A 20,811-nucleotide genomic window follows, 5' to 3' on the forward strand; every position below is an offset into this window, starting at 1 on the left:
CAGAACTAGGCTTGCCTTGGTTCCTTTTCTTGTTCAAGAAAGAAGAAAATGTCTCAGTCTTTGCACTATTTTCTATTAAAAATAGGTCTTGAATGATTTCCACATCATTGCATTCTGTTTTCATTTCCATTTTACACAGTGTCCCAACTTTTTTGGAAATGGGGTTGTAGCTGACTGTAATTCAACACTAAGGGTACCAACCCCCATAGAAAAAAACAGAACAAAATATTTGAATGGAAAATGAAGATGCAAGTTTGCCAGTTTATTCAATGCATCTATTGCAATTCAGTAGTAGTTAAATAGTGTCCTACTAGTGCTGGTAAATGGGGGCAGTGTTTGGGTTTCAAAACAATGACCGACAAGTGTGGTTACACCAAGAGAGAATTCCTCCCAATGCAAACGACTTGACAAAAATGCCTATAGATCCACCACTTCCATTTCACAGTCAGTACAAAACCTGGTATTTTTTAATAAATGAATATTAACTGCTTAAACATCCACAGAACAACTGAATAAAGCAGTAAATTCCTATTCTTGGTCCATTTAGGCATTTTCTAAAAGATTTAAGCGATGTGCATAAAAGAGAACCTGAATGAGAGTAAATTGGAAGTAGAGAGCTGTCATTGGACATGCGTCATCGAGCTGTTGCAGAGAAACGTTGGCCGAGCCACTTGCGATGCCCACTAATCCTGTATAAGAAAGGAAGGGGTTAAGAGGTCGCCGTTGTTAACGCATTGTAACAAACTCCTCAGATGAGGTGGGGTGAATGGCAATAGTATTGTCAAAGTCTGCTTTAGTGGCACCCATCTTGATGGCTACCGCGAAGCCCTGCAACATCTCGTCACAGCCAATGCCTTGCATATGAAGGCCAACCACCTGGGGGCAGAAGAAAACCATTTCCAATTATTAAGTAAGCTTGCATTTGAGTTAGCACATGGAGCTGAAAATATAGGGTTATATGGCAGAGATCTTGAATCCTGGGTCATGTTTATTAGGGCACATCATTTTAAAATCTTTGCAAACAAAGGCTTTTTTAAGTCCTTTTCCTCCCAACTGTAGTCTTTTTTTTTGTAGTTTGCCTTAATGACACAATCCAAAGAGGCTCCATAAGTGTTAGGTAAGTGAAACACTGTCATTTGCTTTTGTATTTTTGCCCTTAGGTGAAAATGTACACTGTCAGCTTTAATTTTATGCTATTTTCATTCATATACGATGAATCATTTACAAATTATTGTTTTTATACATTGTGACATTTTGTGGTCCTAAAACACATATCAAATTGCTAAATTAATATGATATTTTCAATAAAAAATAATATGTATGTTAACCTAGTACAAATGAATAATGATTTTTTTTTTTTCCTCCATTAAATTCATTAAACATCTTCAGGGAGTTAGCCTAAGTGACAGTGTAAAAAGCCTCTGGCTTAGAGACCTCTACTGTATGTTCATCATAAACATTTCTACATTTCTAAATCAGAGAAGTCTAACAACATTAGAGATTACTTTTACAGAGTTATCAAAAATGTTATTTTCTTAATTGAAACGGTAAATAAAGTACATGGATAAAGAGTCCTTTTGGTATAGCTGACCCCGCTGATTTAAAGTCAAAGTATTTTATTTATCAAACGCACCAAGTAACACTGTCATTCTGAACAATTAAATTGTGACATGGTACACAATGTTGTGAATAATTTAAGAAATTGTTAAATTCCTCCCTTTAGCATCTACAAGGGGAATAGCCGAAACATTTAACAACTCTAGATAGCCTTAGCCTTTAATTACTATTAGCAGCTACTACATAACCACTACAGAATCTAACAACATCATTTGGGTTGCTATTAAAAAATGTATAGCCTATCCTGCTAGTATAACGATAACTGAGGAAACACATGCTTTTTGTATACATGTTCTATTGTATTGGCGCAGGACAGATTTTCCTATCTTTAGCCTAGGCGCTAATTACAAGCTAGCCTGGCATTTTAGCTAATGCTATACAACAACATAAGGTTAAGTGGTTTGGAATTATAGTCTATCCTCCCCATGATATAACTATAACGAAGCTAACAAACACTTTTTGTATACTTGTCCCAGGCTAGCCGCGCTGGACAGATGTATGGGTAGCTTACTACTACTAGGTAGCTACTTTCTACTTAGATGGAGAGTTTACCTGGAGGAGACATATGGCACACAACTCATATCAGCTTGTGTATTCCTCCTTGCCTATATTTATTTGTCTCTAAAACTTTATCCCAACATCTTTGAGACTGGCATATGACAACCAGATGAAAATAACCAAATTCTCTGAACTGCTCAAGGTCAACTGTAAGTACCGTTGTTGTGAAGTGGAAACTCCTAGGAACATCAACAGTTTACCCACAAAGTGGTAGGCCACACAAGCTCACAAAACGGGGCTGCTGAGTGCTGAAGAAAAGTGTGTAAAATATTGGTTGCAACTCTCACCACCAAGTTCCAAGCTGCCTATCAAAGCAACGTCAGCACCGCCATTGGACAGTGGCAACAGTTTAGGGACCTCAATCTCAAATCTGGACCTCACTTATTTTCATTGCAAACCTCAGAAAAGTATTCAGACCTAGGATAATAGGTGGGTAAAACCCAAAACCAGCACGTTCCAGACATCATAGGCTCTGAGTCTCTTCTTTTTCCTTTCAGCTCTATAATGCCCCAATGCACAAAGCAAGATCCATATAGAATTGGTTTGTCTATATCGTTGTGGAAGAACTTCACTGGCCTTCACAGAGCCCTGACCTTAACCCCATCAAACACTGTCGGTGATGAATTGGAACTTGACTGTGAGTCAGGCCTAATTGCACAACATCAGTTAATTCACTAATGTGTGCATTAATGTGGTTGAAAGGAAGCAAATTCCCGCAGCAATGTTTCTACATGTAGTGGAAAGCCTTCCTGGAAGAATGGAGGCTGTTATAGCAGTGAAAAGGGTGGACCAACTCAGGTGTCCAAATACCTTTGACCATGTAGTGTATTTTCCTTTAACATTTCTAATGCCACTAAAGGGTTAGTTGATCTGGTGTGTTAGTGTCTCTCACCTTTTCCTCCTTGCCCACACACACCATCTTCATGATGCACTGAGTCTTCCTGGTGGTGATGGCATGATACATTGGGGTGAAAGACTTCTTATACGACTTCACATTCTCTTTCCCCCTGCTTTTAATGGCCTCCTCTGTAACACAAGGAAACCAAGTGTCAGACCATCCGCTTCTCGTGTAATAAACAACAAAATCTTGCTACTCTTGAAAATGTCTGATAGTGCATGAACAGCCTATGGTTGCAGTGCAAGATGACATACAACAATATTTACTGGGGAAAATCTCACACTTTTGTGGGTTAGGCGGGTAATTATTACAGACCAACAATAGAGCACAAACAACTCTTTCTACTTCAGCAGAAGACAATTGAGACAAGGGGCACAACCCAGCTGAGGACGTCTTTAGTTAGGGGCACACTCACCTTCCGTGAGGCCCACTGATCCAATGGGCGGGTGGCTGAAAACAACAGAGGGAATGTTGGAGTAGTCAACCTTGGCATCCTTCTTTCCCTCAAACAGTCGATGAGCCAACTTTCGCCCTGCTGCAATGGCAACTGCCCACACCAAACAAAACAAATGATGCCATCAACATTTGCAATACAAATCTGTCTGAGCTATATAAATGGTGCACTAAGATAACTTTTTTGTTTTATATTCTAAATACATTCACCCAGGTGAAATGGAAGCTGTATTGTAGTTAGATGACATAGGAGATGAATAATGTAGTCACAGTAAAGTACCACTTAGAAACATTATTCACTTGTGGAAATTGATTAATTAACTATGTACATAACATATTAATCTACTCTGGTTAATCCAGAACTAAAGCCTTGCATGATTGGTCAGATGTTTGATTAAGTTCTGGGTTTATGTGTACTTGAACAACAAACCTGACCCATGCGGAGCCAAATTCAGCTCAAATATATTGACTGTAAGAAAAGAAAAAAGTATCTGAAATATTCCCAGGAAGGCGTTCCGGAGGCATCCGAAACCGATGCCCAAGCCACCTCAGCTGACCCCTCTCGATGTGGAGGAGCAGCGGCTCTACTCTGAGCTCCTCCCGGGTGACCGAGGCTTCTCACCCTATCTCTAAGGGATCGCCCAGCCACCCTGCGGAGAAAGCTCATTTCGTGAACAAGACCCCTAGATACTTAAACTCCTCCACTTGAGGCAGGCACTCTCCACTAACCTGAAGTGGGCAAGCCACCCTTTTCCGACTGAGGACCATGGCCTCGGAGTTGGAGGAACTGATTTTCATCCCCACCGCTTCACACTCTGCTGCAAACCGTCCAAGTGCCAACACGACAACATCATCCGCAAAGAGCAGAGACGAAATCGTGTGGTCCCCAAACCTGACACCCTCCGGCCCCTGGCTGCGCCTAGAAATTCTGTCCATAAAAATTACGAACAGAACCAGAGACAAAGGGCAGCCCTGCCGGAGTCCAACATGCACAGGGAACAAGTCTGACTTACTGCCGGCAATGCGGACCAAGCTCCTGCTTCGGTCGTACAGGGACCTGACAGCCCTTAGCAAAGGACCCAGGACCCCATATTCCCGAAGCACCCTCCACAGGATGCCACGAGGGACACAGTCGAATGCCTTCTCCAAATCCACAAAACACATGTGGATTGGTTGGGCAAACTCCCATGAACCCTCCATCACCCTGTAGAGGGTATAGAGCTGGTCCAGTGTTCCACGGCCTGGACGAAAACCACACTGTTCCTCCTGAATCCGAGGTTCTACCATCGGCCGTATTCTCCTCTCCAGAACCCTGGCATAGACTTTCCCAGGGAGGCTGAGAAGTGTGATCCCCCTATAGTTGGAACAACTATGTCAACCAAGACAGCCCCACAACATCCAGAGACTTGAGGTACTCAGGGCGGATCTCATCCACCCCCGGTGCCTTGCCACCGAGGAGTTTCTTGACCACCTCTGTGACTTCAGCCCAGGTGATGGACGAGTCCACCTCTGAGCCCTCATCCTCTGCTTCCTCAATGGAAGACGTGACGGCGGGATTGAGGAGATCCTCAAAGTACTCCTTCCACCGCCCGACGACATCCCCAGTTGAGGTCAACAGCTGCCCACCTCTACTGTAAACAGCGTGGGTAGGGCACTGTTTCCCTCTCCTGAGGCGCCGGATGGTTTGCCAGAATCTCTTCGAGGCCAGCCGATAGTCCTTCTCCATGGCCTCACCGAACTCCTCCCAGGCCTGAGTTTTTGCCTCCACAACCACCCGGGCTGCAGTCCGCTTGGCCTGTCGGTACCCGTCAGCTGCCTCAGGAGTCCCACAAGCCAACCAGGCCTGATAGGACTCCTTCTTCAGCTTGACAGCATCCCTTACTTCCGGTGTCCACCACCGGGTTCTGGGATTGCCGCCTCGACAGGCACCGGAGACCTTACGGCCACAGCCCCGAACAGCCGCTTCGACAATGGCGGTGGAGAACATGGTCCACTCGGACTCAATATCTCCAGCCTCCCTCGGGATCCAGTCGAAGCTCTGCCGGAGGTGGGAGTTAAAGATCTCTCTGACAGGAGACTCGGCCAGACGTTCCCAGCAGACCCTTACAGTACGCTTGGGCCTGCCGAGTCTGTCCAGCTTCCTCCCCCGCCATCGGATCCAACTCACCACCAGGTGGTGATCAGTTGACAGCTCCGTCCCTCTCTTCACCCGAGAGCCCAAGACATACGGCCGCAGGTCAGATGAAACGACAACAAAGTTGATAATCGACCTGCAGCCTAGGGTGTCCTGGTGCCACGTGCACTGATGGACACCCTTATGCTTGAACATGGTGTTCGTTATGGACAAACTGTGACTAGCACAGAAGTCCAATAACTGAAAACCGCTCTGGTTCAGATCAGGGGGGCCGTTCCTCCCAATCACGCCCCTCCAGGTGTAGAACAATAGAGTCCCCAGTCGGAGCACTTTCCAGCACCCCTCCCAGCGACTCCAAGAAGGTCGGGTACTCTGCACTGCCGTTCGGCCCGTAGGCACAAACAACAGTGAGAGACCTATCCCCGACCCGTAGGCGAAGGGAAACGACCCTCTCGTTCACCGGGGTAAACTCCAACACATGGCGGCAGAGCTGGGGAGCTATAAGCAAACCCACACCAGCCCGCCGCCTCTCACCATAGGCAACACCAGAGTGATGAAGAGTCCATCCTCTCTCAAGGAGTGTGGTTCCAGAGCCAAAGCCGTGCGTAGAGGTGATCCTGACTACCTCTAGTCGGAACCTCTCAACCTCACGCACAATCTCAGGCTCCTTCCCCACTTCTACCACATTTGAATCTATTTTTTTCATCAGATTGAATGTAGTTTTTTCATACTATGAAATTATTTTCTTACAGTCAATACAGGTGCTGGTCATAAAATTAGAATATCATCAAAAAGTTGATTTATTTCAGTAATTCCATTCAAAATGTTAAACTTGTATAATGTATACATTCATTCCACACAGACTGCTATATTTCAAGTGTTTATTTCTTTTAATTTTGATGATTATAACTGACAACTAATGAAAACCCTAAATTCAGAAAATTAGAATATTGTGAAAAGGTTCAATATTGATGACACCTGGTGCCACACTCTAATCAGCTAATTAACCCAGAACACCTGCAAAGGCCTTTAAATGGTCTCTCAGTCTAGTTCTGTAGGCAACACAATCATGGGGAAGACTGCTGACTTGACAGCTGTCTAAAAGATGACCATTGACACCTTGCACAAGGAGGGCAAGACACAAAAGGTCATAGCTAAAGAGGCTGGCTGTTCACAGAGCTTTGTGTCCAAGCACATTAATAGAGAGGCGAAGGGAAGGGAAAGATGTGGTAGAAAAAAAGTGTACAAGCAATAGGGATAACCGCACCCTGGAGAGGATTGTGAAACAAAACCCATTCAAAAATGTGGGGGAGATTCACAAAGAGTGGACTGCAGCTGGAGTCAGTGCTTCAACAACCACCACACACAGACGTATGCAAGACATGGGTTTCAGCTGTCGCATTCCTTGTGTCAAGCCACTCTTGAACAAGACACCGCGTCAGAAGCGTCTCGCCTGGGCTAAAGACAAAAAGGACTGGACTGTTATGTTCTCTGATGAAAGTAAAATTTGCATTTCCTTTGGAAATCAAGGTCCCAGAGTCTGGAGGAAGAGAGGAGAGGCACAGAATCCACGTTGCTTGAAGTCCAGTGTGAAGTTTCCACAGTCAGTGATGGTTTGGGGTGCCGTGTCATCTGCTGGTGTTGGTCCACTGTGTTTTCTGAGGTCCAAGGTCAACGCAGCCATCTACCAGGATGTTTTAGAGCACTTCATGCTTCTAAAATCTATGGGGTATTGTTAAGAGGAAGATGCGATACGCCAGACCCAACAATGCAGAAGAGCTGAAGGCCACTATCAGAGCAACCTGGACTCTCAACACCTGAGCAGTGCCACAGACTGATCGACTCCATGCCACGCCGCATTGCTGCAGTAATTCAGGCAAAAGGAGCCCCAACTAAGTATTGAGTGCTGTACATGCTTATACTTTTCATGTTCATACTTTTCAGTTGGCCAACATTTCTAAAAATAATTTTTTTGTATTGGTCTTAAGTAATATTCAAATTTTCAGAGATACTGAAATTAGTTGTCAGTTATAATCATCACAATTAAAATAAATAAACATTTGAAAAATATCAGTCTGTGTGTAATGAATGAATATAATATACACGTTTCACTTTTTGAATGGAATTACTGAAATAAATCAACTTTTTGATGACATTCTAATTTTATGACCAGCACCTGTACATTTAAGCTCAATTGGGGTCCATAGACCCCTCTCTCTGAAAATTTATGTTTTGCATATTCCCAATATGCAAAAACATACATACAGTATCTCACAATAGTGAGTACACCCCTCACAGTTTTGGTTATATTTGATTATAACACTGAAGAAATGACACTTAGCTACAATGTAAAGTAGTGAGATTACAGCTTGTATAACAGTGTACATTTGCTGTCCCCTCAAAATAACTCAACTCACAGCCATTAATGTCTAAACCACTGGCAACAAAAGTGAGTACACCCCTAAGTGAAAATGTCCAAATTGGGCCCAATTAGCCATTTTCTCTCCCCGGTGTCATGTGACTCATTAGTGTTACAAGGTCTCAGGTGTGAATGGGGAGCAGGTGTGTTAAATTTGGTGTCATCACTCTCACATTCCCTCATACTGGTCACTGGAAGTTCAACATGGCACCTCATGGCAAATAACTCTCTGAGGATTTGAAAAAAAATATTGTTGCTCTACATAAAGACTATAAGAAGTTTTATCCCATTTTTATTCTATGTTTTATTATTACGATGTTGTTTTGATGTTTTAATTTGAGTATTTGTTTTTATGCTATTGTATTTTTATATTTTTTTCTTTTTCTTTGTAAAGCACATTGAATTGCTTCTGTGTATGAATTGTGGTATATAAATAAACTTGCTTGTTTTCTTCCTAAGGCATTTAAGCTCAACCGCACTTAAAGTGAGACCATTTTGTGCAAACCAAGACCATGTGTAGTGGTCAAACTATTGGCTTCTGTCTCTTTTGCAGAATATTAACGGACCCAGGAGGAGAAGCTTCCTTTTTGTTTATTAACAAAATATATTACAAGTCTGTCTTAGATGATGCCTTCTTTCCATCCCTCTCTTCTTGGTCTTTCCAGCTGTCTTTGTGCTTCCCCAAATATCTCTGTCTTAAACAGCATATTTATAATTGACCTTCAACACATCCCCTTCACTATCTGGCTGTCTTCCAATCAAACAGTATCTCACAAAAGTGAGTACCCCCTGACATTTTTGCAAATATTTCATTATATCTTTTCATGTGACAACACTGAAGAAATTACACTTTGCTACAATGTAAAGTAGTGAGTGTACAGCTTGTACAACAGTGTAATTTCTTCAGTGTTGTCTCCCTCATACTGTTCACTGGAAGTTCAACATGGCACCTCATGGCAAAGAACTCTGAGAATCTGAAAAAAAGAATTGTTGCTCTACATAAAGATGGCCTAGGCTATAAGAAGATTGCCAAGACCCTGAAACTGAGCTGCAGCACGGTGTCCAAGACCATATAGCTGTTTAACAGGACATGTTTCACTCAGAACTGGCCTAGCCATGGTCGACCAAAGAAGTTGAAAGCACTTGCTCAGCGTCCTATCCAGAGGTTGTCTTTGGGAAATAGACGTAAGAGTGATGCCAGCATTGCTGCAGAAGTTGAAAGGGTGGGTGGTCAGCCTGTCAGTTCTCAGACCATATGCCGCACACTGCATCAAATTGGTCTGCATAGCTGTCGTCCCAGAAGGAAGCCTCTTCTAAAGATGATGCACAAGAAAGTCCGCAAACAGTTTGCTGAAGACAAGCAGACTAAGGACATGGATTACTGGAACCATGTCCTGTGTTCTGAGCGTGTCAAGCGTGTGTGGCTGCAACCAGGTGAGGAGTACAAAGACAAGTGTGTCTTGCCTACAGTCAAGCATGGTGGTGGGAGTGTCATGGTCTGGGACTGCATGAGTGCTGCCGGCACTGGGGAGCTACAGTTCATTGAGGGAACCATGAATGCAAACATGTACTGTGACATACTGAAGCAGGGCATGATCCCTTCCCTTCGAAGACTGGGCCACAGGGCAGTATTCCAACATGATAACGACCCCAAACACACCTCCAAGATGACCACTGCCTTGCTAAAGAAGCTGAGGGTAAAGGTGATGGACTGGCCAGGCATGTCACCAGACCTAAACCCTATTGAGCATCTGTGGGGCATCCTCAAATGGAAGGTGGATGAACGCAAGGTCTCTAACATCCACCAGCTCTGTGATGTTGTAATGGAGGATTGGAAGAGGACTCCAGTGGCAACCTGTGAAGCTCTGGTGAACTCTATGCCCAAGAGGGTTAAGGCAGTCCTGGAAAATGATGGTAGCCACACAAAATATTGACACTTTGGGCCCAATTAGGACATTTTCACTTAGGGGTGTACTCACTTTTGTTTGCAGCGGTTTAGACATTAATGGCTGTGTGTTGTTATATTGAGGGGACAGCAAATGTACACTGTTATACAAGCTGTACACTCACTACATTGTAGCTAAGTGTCATTTCTTCAGTGTTGTCACATGAAAAGATATAATAAAATATTTACAAAACTGTGAGGGGTGTACTCACTTTTGTGAAAAAATTAAGAGACCACTGCACCTTTTTAACCCTTCTGTTCCTCACTCAAAACCATCCTTTTCAACTTTTTTGCAGTGGTCTCTTAATTTTTTCCGGAGCCGTACGTACGTACGTGCATACATACATGCATACATACATACAGACAGACAGACTGGAAAAACAAATCTGTTTTTGCCAGGCAGTTAAACCAAATTGCTGTAAATTGAATGTTTTCTCAGTCACCTTATGAAATAAGGGTCCTTTAGACTGTCTGGTCAAGTGGGCATAGCTATAAAACACATTTGAAGAAGTTAACCTGATTCGTGGAAGACGGTCTACAGCCTGCCTCCTAACCCAAATTAACAGTCATTGGTCTATTACAAAACTTTGTGATATCACAAATTAGGGCAAATAATCCATCTCATTTGAACATGCTTAAATGTCAGGCATTGCTTTCTAACAGCTCTTACACAAAAAGGTTATTATCATCAATTGTACAACATCCCAATGTTATTTTGAGTGGAAATATCCTCAAGGTAACAGGGAAATCACATTTTTGGTGGCACTGGGCCTTTAAGAACAGCCTACCAGGTGTGAGGAGAGCCTTTCCACACACATCTCCTACGGCATAGATGCCTTTGCGAGTGGTGTTTTGGAACTCATCTACAATGATGAAGCCTCTCTCATCAATATCCACACCCTGCCCAAAACAAAAAAACAACCAGTCTTTAGCATGCCAACACATTCCACATACTGACACAATGTTTTTGCAGTGTGCAATGCATGGAAATACATGTAATTGTTTAGTTTGTTAGGATCATTACACAAGCAGTAGCTAAACTTCCTGGGTTTCAGATATAACATGAAACACAGGACATTAGTACAGTAGGAATGCACAGTGTTTGCAGCTTTGTTTTAACATTTGTTCTTGCCAAAATGTTTGTGCAATGTCCTTGTAAAGTCTGAATGTGTATTGCAGAGAGTGTGTGGGTCAGGTGTGGTGCATTTCTCTGCTGTGTTAATACTGGAGATAATACATTAAAACAATGAATTTTCCAAAACCATTGGATTTAAAATACAAAAACATTCTACAGAAATGTGCCAACATTTATAGGAAGGATCCTTACCACCTGGCTGAGGTTGAGGCCAGAGGTATTGGGCTCCCGGCCAATGGCCCACAACAGACAGTCTACCTCCTGGATGGTGTTGATCTTCTCCTCGTCATTTTTCTTCTCTTGGTCTTTGGTAACCAGTGTGACCTCTAGCAGGCCATTGTCTTTCTTACTCACTGACTTCACCTGCCAGCAGATGGACAATCAACCTTTTTAAGATCAGACTGAGCAAAAACAATCATAGACAAAATTGTGTATGGAACATTAGGCTACATTTAAACAAGATGATTAGATTCAACTTTATTATATTGAACAAGTACAGTTCAACGAAATGCAGAGTTATAGGCCATCCTCATAAAATGCCTAATTTTACCTGAGTATTTTTCCACAACTCTATGCCAGAGTTCTGCAATTCTTTGGTGCAATTTGTGCTTATGAAGGCATCAAAGTTTCTCAACACCTGGAAGGAGTTAAGTGATAAGAATTAGACATGCCATTGTTGCCACCTATTCTAGACCACTGGTCTATACCAATTGACTACTGTAAATTGTGGTCATGGGATGGATATATGGCCAAAGGATTGGTCTTCTTGGATTGGTTCTTACCCCTGTCTGTCGACAAATGACAGACGTTTTGGACCCCAGTGTGGAAAGAATGCCTGCCATTTCCACTGCAATATATCCCGCCCCTACTATGACACTGCGTCTATAGGATGCAACATTTCAAAAGGATTGAAAAACAGGCTTCATTTTAATGTAGTGTAACCATAATAATAAACAGCCAGAACAGAATATCAATGACTTACTTAGGAAGGCTTTCCAGTTCAAAAAAGCCATCACTGGTAATGCCATGATTTGCCCCTGGAATCATATGAAAATAGGTAACCAGCCTTATTATTTTGTTACTGCGTAATATCATAATGATGAATTTACATGTATTCAATTGATTATTATCCAGAGCGATGTTCAGTAGTAATGACTAATGGATGCATTTTAAAGAGACCATTCAAATGTTTAGGTATAACAGTTTTACATATTCACATAGTTGGAAGATCAGTCATACTAAATTTTATTTTTCTTATTTCAAATGTAACACACCCTTTGAGAGGTTTTCATTAATTTGTAAGCAAATGCTTTGCTATATAAACAAGCATTCTGGCCCATTTTGCAAAGTACATTCTGTTTGTATGGATAATCCCCTTACCTGGGACATCATTGTCACTCAAGAGAGAAGGGTACCCTCCTGTGGCTATGAGAATATGGGGCGCTGTGTACTTTTTCCCATTCACCTCAACAGTTGGTTCAGGGTCGTTTGTGAACCTGGCATGACCCTGAATCGTCTCAATTTTAGCCTGAAGGAGTTAATCATTTCATAGAAGTAGAGAAGAACACCATTGTGATTAATAATTTTCTACTTTGCGTTTATTATTATATGTCTATACCATGAAAACTGACTGAACAATTGTTTGTCTTGGACCAGAAACCTACACATCAAGGAACAGATTTGTGATTACCTTGTCAAGATTGTTGCGATAGATATGATTCAGCCGACTAACATATGCATCCCTTTTGGCCTTGATGGTTCTGCAAACCAAATAGAAAACATCTGGTTAGAGAACTGAGTGGGAAGTTGGACAAGGCATTTTTTCTGCCAATTCATTTTTTACACATTTTGAAGTGTTAATTTACAACATTGCACTAAATGTTAGAATATCAGGGTTCCTTAAAACAAAAAAGTTATCCTAAACTGTTTTGGAATGATATGCTCACACCATAGCAAAACATTTGCCAACAAAAAGAAAAAACAAGCCTTTTTTATTGGAGAAATTCAGGTAGGCCCCTCCACGCTTCTGTCCATTTACTTCCATGTGGTTCACATACAACCAAATTTAAACTGGGTGTCGCCGCTTCCTTATTTTTCCACAACACTCACAGTCACCTTTTTGTAATGATATCTGTGTGGAGTCTGCTGCCAGATACACTGAATACACTGAAGTGTGACCACAGACGCCTGTGTAAACAGCTAAAGGAGGAACAAAAGGAACATGACTTGCAAATTCTTTCAAGGCAACCCTGGTAAAAAAAAAAAAAAAAAGACTGGCTGTTATGGAGAATCTACAGCTTTTCATTGTGAATCTGCAACTTCTTGTTGTAAGAAATGTATCTTCATTTTCCACATGCACACCCAAGTGATGGTTGTGTGTTTCTAACAGAATTACTTACTCCAACGTAGACTCTTGAACCAGGCCTAGCATGTAGCTATGCCTGGGGAATACCTATAGGATTTTTTTGCAAAGGGGTGGAAAAACGTTTTCTTTCAGTAATGTCTCCAAATGTGTTAACCCAATAAAGTTAATTGCTTTGACTAATGCCTCAAAACCTGATAAGCCAATCAAAATAATTGCTTGGCAAGGGTTTATACAAGTGCTCTCGAGAATAATGGCTTCAGTGCAACAGTAGCTAGCTAACTGAAGATGGCACCAAAATCGCGAAATAAAACCCCGCTGACATCGTGGATGTACACTCACCTAAAGGATTATTAGGAACACCATACTAATACTGTGTTTGACCCCCTTTCGCCTTCAGAACTGCCTTAATTCTACGTGGCATTGATTCAACAAGGTGCTGAAAGCATTCTTTAGAAATGTTGGCCCATATTGATAGGATAGCATCTTGCAGTTGATGGAGATTTGTGGGATGAACATCCAGGGCACGAAGCTCCCGTTCCACCACAACCCAAAGATGCTCTATTGGGTTGAGATCTGGTGACTGTGGGGGCCATTTAGGTACAGTGAACTCATTGTCATGTTCAAGAAACCTATTTGAAATGATTCGAGCTTTGTGACATGGTGCATTATCCTGCTGGAAGTAGCCATCAGAGGATGGGTACATGGTGGTCATAAAGGGATGGACATGGTCAGAAACAATGCTCAGGTAGGCTGTGGCATTTAAACAATGCCCAATTGGCACTAAGGGGCCTAAAGTGTGCCAAGAAAACATCCCCCACACCATTACACCACCACCACCAGCCTGCACAGTGGTAACAAGGCATGATGGATCCATGTTCTCATTCTGTTTACGCCAAATTCTGACTCTACCATCTGAATGTCTCAACAGAAATGGAGACTCATCAGACCAGGCAACATTCTTCCAGTCTTCAACTGTCCAATTTTGGTGAGCTTGTGCAAATTGTAGCCTCTTTTTCCTATTTGTAGTGGAGATGAGTGGTACCCGGTGGGGTCTTGTGCTGTTGTAGCCCATCCGCCTCAAGGTTGTGCGTGTTGTGGCTTCACAAATGCTTTGCTGCATACCTCGGTTGTAACGAGTGGTTATTTCAGTCAAAGTTGCTCTTCTATCAGCTTGAATCAGTCGGCCCATTCTCCTCTGACCTCTAGCATCAACAAGGCATTTTCGCCCACAGGACTGCCGCATACTGGATGTTTTCCCCTTTTCACACCATTCTTTGTAAACCCTAGAAATGGTTGTGCGTGAAAATCCCAGTAACTGAGCAGATTGTGAAATACTCAGACCGGCCCGTCTGGCACCAACAACCATGCCACGCTCAAAATTGCTTAAATCACCTTTCTTTCCCATTCTGACATTCAGTTTGGAGTTCAGGAGATTGTCTTGACAATCAGGACCACACCCCTAAATGCATTGAAGCAACTGCCATGTGATCGGTTGATTAGATAATTGCATTAATGAGGCTTAAGCCCTGAATGTTTATATCGTCTGCCTCCGCCCTTGGTGGTGACATGCAGAGACCCCGCCTGGGACATCGTAATTATAGATTAATAGATCAGGGGCTATTATTATAATTTTTTGGTCCGTTTGAGATCTGGGGCTATTCATAAAAGAACCAGGGCTATAGCCCCGGACACCCAGGGCTAACGACGCCATTGGTGACATGCATGTTTTATTCTCAATATTGTATCGATATTCTGTTGTCTAGAATCTATTATTTATTTATTTATTATGCTGTAGACAGCCACATTTTAAATTACTGTAGCAGTTGCTGAGTGTTTCTTTAACAATAATATGTATATACCATAAAATCTACCTGATAAAAGCCTGTTACTGTATTTCCATGGATGTCATCATTAATAAGAAACCAGAAAAGGGTATGCGGTCATTTGACTTTAATAGCCTTACTCAAAATGCAAGCGCCAAAGCAGCCATGACATTTTACGTTAGAAAAGATGGTTTCTGTGTTGTTTGGTGATACGAGGTTAGAAACGTCCTTTCTCTTTGAAAGCGATAATGATGTCGTTTTGTGTTGTCCATATTTCATGCTGTGAAATGTTGGTAATATATTTTAGATGACAACAACAACCCTGTCCTGATAACATGATAGACATCATCTGTGGAGCTCGAATGGTTGCTTGCTCAGTCTAGTAATGGAAAGCGTTTCACTAGCTTTGTAGCCGGCTGAGAGGTGTGGTATATGGCGAATATACAACAGCTAACGTTTGTTCTTAGGCATGACACAATGCAGAACAGTGCCTGGATATAACTTTGGTGATGATATTTTGGCCATTATATCCCAAACTCCTTAAAATACACTAAACTCCTTATTGCTATAACAAACCAATAATCAACCCAATAAGAACAGTAATAACAGATGTTTTGTCATATCTATGGTATATAAAATCATCTGCCACAGCTTTCTGTCAATCAGCATTCATGTTTTGAATCAGTTGTACAATAGTGAATATCATCTTACTTCATAGCACCTATACTACTGCTGTATGCATCCTAATTGATACTTCTTATTTTATTGTATAAGTTATGACATTTGTACAGCACTGTTGAGGGAGATTTCAAACCACTGTTTATACAAGCTTTGAATTCTGTGCATGATGAATATTTATTTGCCAATAGTACAGTATAGCCACAAAAACATCAAAAACCCTGTAAAAATCGATGGGGCTTTAAAGATGAAGCATCCATTTTAAAGTATTTCTCACTACCAAGTATGGTGATGCTAGAACTCGATAATACAACCTCAATATTCTGCAAACCTGTTCTACACTGCATAAATTAGCAACCAGTGGAAGCAACAACAATGATAAATTCTTGGTTTAGCTATCCGTGTTTTTGGGTTACCTTTCTCAGCTATCCCAGTACCAGCTTGCAACACATGTGTAGAGTGTGGTCACATGTTGGTATAAGGAACCAAAGAAAAGTTGAGGAAACAATAAAAAATTTTTGTCTTGTGCAAGACTCACACACACACACACAGCTTCATGTGAAAATATATTAAGTAGGAGGGAAGTCAGTTGGGTAAGCTGTGAATTCAGTTTTTATATGGACAAAATGTCAGTACAAGTCTAGTGATCTACAGACAAATACTTACTCCCAGTTGAACTGAACGTTTCCAATGTCAAACCCGTAATCAGAGTGATCGTGCAAAAATTCGGCATGAACGGCAGTATTCCACATAACCTGAGAGAAAAACAAGCAAGGATTTCTTTTTTATTTTTCAACCACATTCTTCTAAAACCTTCTAAAATTGTGACTTCTAAAATTTTGTGCGTTCCAATTAAAGTGTGATTAGTATGTCACACACCGCACTAAAGGTGCTTCTACCAATGACACCAAGGCCACACCCCCAGCCCCCAGATAAAAATACCTTTTTAGGAACACAGCCAACATTGACCTGAGGAAAAAAAGAACACGATAAGCCCTTAAAAAATTCATAACATGAGAATGACTGACTAAAAATAAAAAGTGTTAGTCCTCTAAGGAGACAAATCAGTCACTGTGGCACTATTGAATCATTTCTAACACTTTTTAAACATTGTGTGTGAGCGAAAGACTTCGGGATTATACCGTTGGATCTGTATATTTATTGTGCTTCTGTTATTCTGTACAATAAACAGGGATGTTGACAAATGTTTATGAGACAAGCAGGCAGTCTTTTCACAAAATGTCTGAGGTGTTTTTCAGATATGTCCATATAAAGGGACCCTCAACAAACAAGCAAGATGTTTTGCTCAACAAGTTTTTAGAAGGTAATGGCTTCCACTGTATTGTATACTGTAAGAGAACCCAGGACGTAATTTTTAAAATAGGGTAGTATGCTCAAATATCTGCTGTCAAAAACTGGACGCAACACAGGAGTCATGTACTACTTAGATTTCGAACTGAGCGAACAATTATAATGACAGGACGTAGAAATGAATGTTAAAGATAAATGAAAAGCCATTTTTGCTGGGGGTTTGGGATAGGGTTAACTGCAATTCTAGGATATGGTAAACAGCACTACATCCTAATGTATCCTTCAAGTATCTATGTACAGAATGGGACCATCTCTTCCTGTGCAAGAAACACTTGTGTATGTGCGTGAGTGCAGAATTAATGTTGAGAAAAAAATTGTTTTCAAGAACACATAACAGACCTTTCATGGCTGTCTGTTGTTTATAACGAATACATAAAACACTTTAGCTCAAAAGCTTTCCTGGTCATTACAGCAATAAATAAGGCACACCAGGCATATCATATGAAAGTCAGACATAACTTGTACCAGAAGAATACTAATGCACTGGATCGGTGCCCACTCCTTTTAACTGCAACAAACCACAACACAACCGCACAAAAACATTCTACAAAAAGAGGGTGGTCTCGAGGCTTCGCAATGAACCCGTTAACTACACGTGACAACTTTTAGAGAATATCAGAGGCTGAACCGTAAAAATTATTCGATTGCAATTCGGAGTTGCTATTGGAACTATTCATATAGGAAATTGGTTATAACCAGGAGAACGTTTTACTCACGCAGGTACCTCCGAGTTTGTGACTCTCAATCACCGTGGCAGTGGCCCCGAGCTCCGCCGCCCTGCGTGCACCAGCTAGACCCCCAGATCCACCACCAATCACCAGAAAATCGAACCGGGTTGCCGCATCTGAGGCCATACTCCGACGGCTAACTTTGTGTCTGTAGAAGGGTGATAGCAACCGCAGGAGTGAGAAAAGCGAAGTTTGCGTCCGGCTGAACTGTATCATTGCCATTACCAGGAAGCACACACAGCACCAGAGGCAGTTGTTTGGGCGAATGGGAGGATCCCCCTAACTAAGTGAAAGCTAATGCTTAGTCATTGTGAATTGCAACAATGGTCTGTAAATCCCAGAATCAATTTTGACAATGGTGATGTACAGTGCATATATTATTTTTTAGCCTATGTGAAATTAGGCGCACGGGCAGATAAAATCCATTGCATAGTTTACTCAATATTGCCTACACATTACAACAGTCTACCCGTTTAAAATTTGAATACCAATAATCAACATTACTATTAATTATATATTATCATCATATATCCATCATATAGCTACCATAACAAATAACGCTTTTATTCAAAGCCAAATAAACCACATCGCGAAAACAATTTGGCTGGTTGGAACTACGCATGTGGTGTCAACTGAATGTCTTTCTTTTTTATCCTGAACTGGGACGGCTAATGACTTGTTAAACAACTCGTGGTCGCTGATTCCAGATGTGTAAACCTAAAAATAAATTACTTTAAGTTGGCTAAGAAAACACCCACCTAGACCATGGCCGTGTCACGGTCTGAATCGCATTTACAGTGCTTAAAAGCTGCTGTCTAGACATTTTGATCCATTCCATGTTTTACGATCTCCTCATCTCATATTAGCTAAGACAGCTTTGAAGCGGACGGGTATAACATAACCTTTGACACATTAATAATAAAGAAACATAAAAACACGCTGCTTACAAGATATACTACAACATAAGTAGTTACGGGACTTCAAAACAAAAGTTGGAACCTTGACCTAAATGAAGAGAAATATAAAATTCTACGAATATATTAAATGTGCATTTTTAAAAATGGGTTCACTGAGCATATGATTTTTTTTTATGATTAGCGCAATTATATTTTAATTGTTAAAACACGAAATATAGGACGTATATAAACCACACAATGAGTTAACGAGCACAGTTGAAGGTCGGTTAGTAAGATAAAACGTTTTGAAACGTTCAGAGAGAGAAACAGAACTAGATCAAACGGTGCGTCCTTCAATGAGTGGAATATGGAATCACGTTGGCTCTATTTGTTAACTTGCGATCTGCAACGTTCAACGTCTTCTTATTACACATTGCCCTCATCAGAGAGTGACCAGCGAATGACACAGCGCCCCATGATTTGACACTATACACGTCCTCGTGAGTCCTGTTCTTCAGAAGTAATCTGGGCGGATTTCGCTTATCGGATTGAAAATGGGTTATTCAAAAGAAAATAAGGATTCTGAAATCGGATTAGATTATGTAATCCAATTTTGGTTTTGATCAGGATTCAACTTTCAGTAAGTGTTGTTTTGTTGGGATAACTTTGATTAAAAAAAAATCAGGATTATCCTGATCCCAGCAGAAGTGTGGATTCAGGATGGATTTTAGGAACAACATGTAATAAAACTTTAAAATTGGTGAAGAATACACATTTTCTATAATGTAGTATATCTACATTTAATATTTTGCGCTTGATTTGTTTAACTGTTACACTGATAAAGCAGATGAGGTAGACATTAGGCTACCTATTCAGCCTTTCAGTAAAGTAAAAAATATTTAGTCCCCATAAAATAAGCCCCCAAACAGCTGTCAATATCAAACAAAAATAATATATTTAATTTGAACTGTCGTTTATCTCTGTATATTAATTACAATGACACAATCATCAGAGATGATCTACTCATTGAGGACGAAAATGGATCCTCACTGATAGAGCCAGAAGTTACTGCCACGGGAGCTAAGAAACAAGGCTGGAAGCATCCTTTGCCAAAAAAAAGAGATGATGCTTATAAATCAGTTCTTAAATGAGAGACCAAAAGAGCAGAAGTAATCCGGATATGGTTATCTTAAAAAGTTTGAAATCTGGATCAGGGTGATCCAATCCAATGTTGCTTTGAAAAACTGGCCCAAAAGTAAGATGGATAACCTGATCCTGGATGGCAAAACATGGGATTTCAATATTTCTATTAAACTTTTTAAACAACTGGGCCCAGAGTATTTCCAAAAATGGACTGCAGCACATAGAATCATAGCTTTATGACCCAGTGGGCAATTAATGTTAAAAATACATAACATTTACATCAAACACTGATGTCAAAAACAGGTAAAATATGCAAATCAAACTGAATGTCAAACACTTGATGTCCATTTGACATCCACACACTGATGTAGAAAATACATCAAATTTAGATCAAACTTTGACGTCAAACAATACGTCAAATATGCTAATCCAACTGATGTCAAAAACATGATGTCCATTTGACATCCACACACTGTCCTATTCTTGACAACCAAAAAATGAAACAAAAGTTTAAGAAAAGTACAGCTTTAAATTTAACAGTACAAATGTAGGCTGGATTTTGTCAAGTACTTATTCTGAACCTGAACAAACATCGACTGCTGTCTGGCCCTTTTGGCGTCCCATACCCCCATATCTGTCGGGAGCAGA

General features: G+C 41.1%; 1 protein-coding gene across 3 annotated transcripts; it reads right to left on the reverse strand.

Moving 5' to 3' along the window:
• Positions 1 to 228: 228 nt before the first annotated feature.
• Positions 229 to 19,050, reverse strand: gsr (glutathione reductase). Of its 3 annotated transcripts, none has more exons than XM_010902606.5 (14): positions 18,883 to 19,050; positions 18,113 to 18,272; positions 16,968 to 16,994; positions 16,692 to 16,780; positions 12,850 to 12,919; positions 12,540 to 12,687; positions 12,142 to 12,196; positions 11,942 to 12,041; positions 11,710 to 11,796; positions 11,355 to 11,522; positions 10,813 to 10,924; positions 3,489 to 3,620; positions 3,068 to 3,201; positions 229 to 876 (listed from the first exon to the last, which is right to left on the reverse strand). In XM_010902606.5, the coding sequence occupies exons 1-14, from the start codon at positions 18,960 to 18,962 to the stop codon at positions 727 to 729; spliced, it is 1,512 nt and encodes a 503-aa protein (XP_010900908.1). In that variant the 5' UTR covers positions 18,963 to 19,050; the 3' UTR covers positions 229 to 726. The 3 variants fall into 3 exon arrangements, with proteins under 3 accessions (XP_010900908.1, XP_010900907.1, XP_010900909.1); XM_010902605.4 differs by having other exon boundaries at positions 11,352 to 11,522; XM_010902607.4 differs by lacking the exon at positions 18,883 to 19,050 and having other exon boundaries at positions 11,352 to 11,522; positions 18,121 to 18,391.
• Between the last annotated feature and the right edge of the window lie 1,761 nt (positions 19,051 to 20,811).

This window comes from Esox lucius, chromosome 4, assembly GCF_011004845.1.
Source record: "Esox lucius isolate fEsoLuc1 chromosome 4, fEsoLuc1.pri, whole genome shotgun sequence".
NCBI lineage: Eukaryota > Metazoa > Chordata > Actinopteri > Esociformes > Esocidae > Esox > Esox lucius.

Bases quoted from the DNA above. Each gene is read 5' to 3' on its own strand.
- gsr (XM_010902605.4), bottom strand. From the start codon at position 18,962: ATGGAATGGATCAAAATGTCTAGACAGCAGCTTTTAAGCACTGTAAAT. The intron at 16,995-18,112 runs GTGAGTAAAACG...TTTTTTCCTCAG, and splicing joins ACAAACTCGGAGGTACCTGC to GTCAATGTTGGCTGTGTTCC. The intron at 12,197-12,539 runs GTAAGGGGATTA...ATATGATTCCAG, and splicing joins GAGTGACAATGATGTCCCAG to GGGCAAATCATGGCATTACC.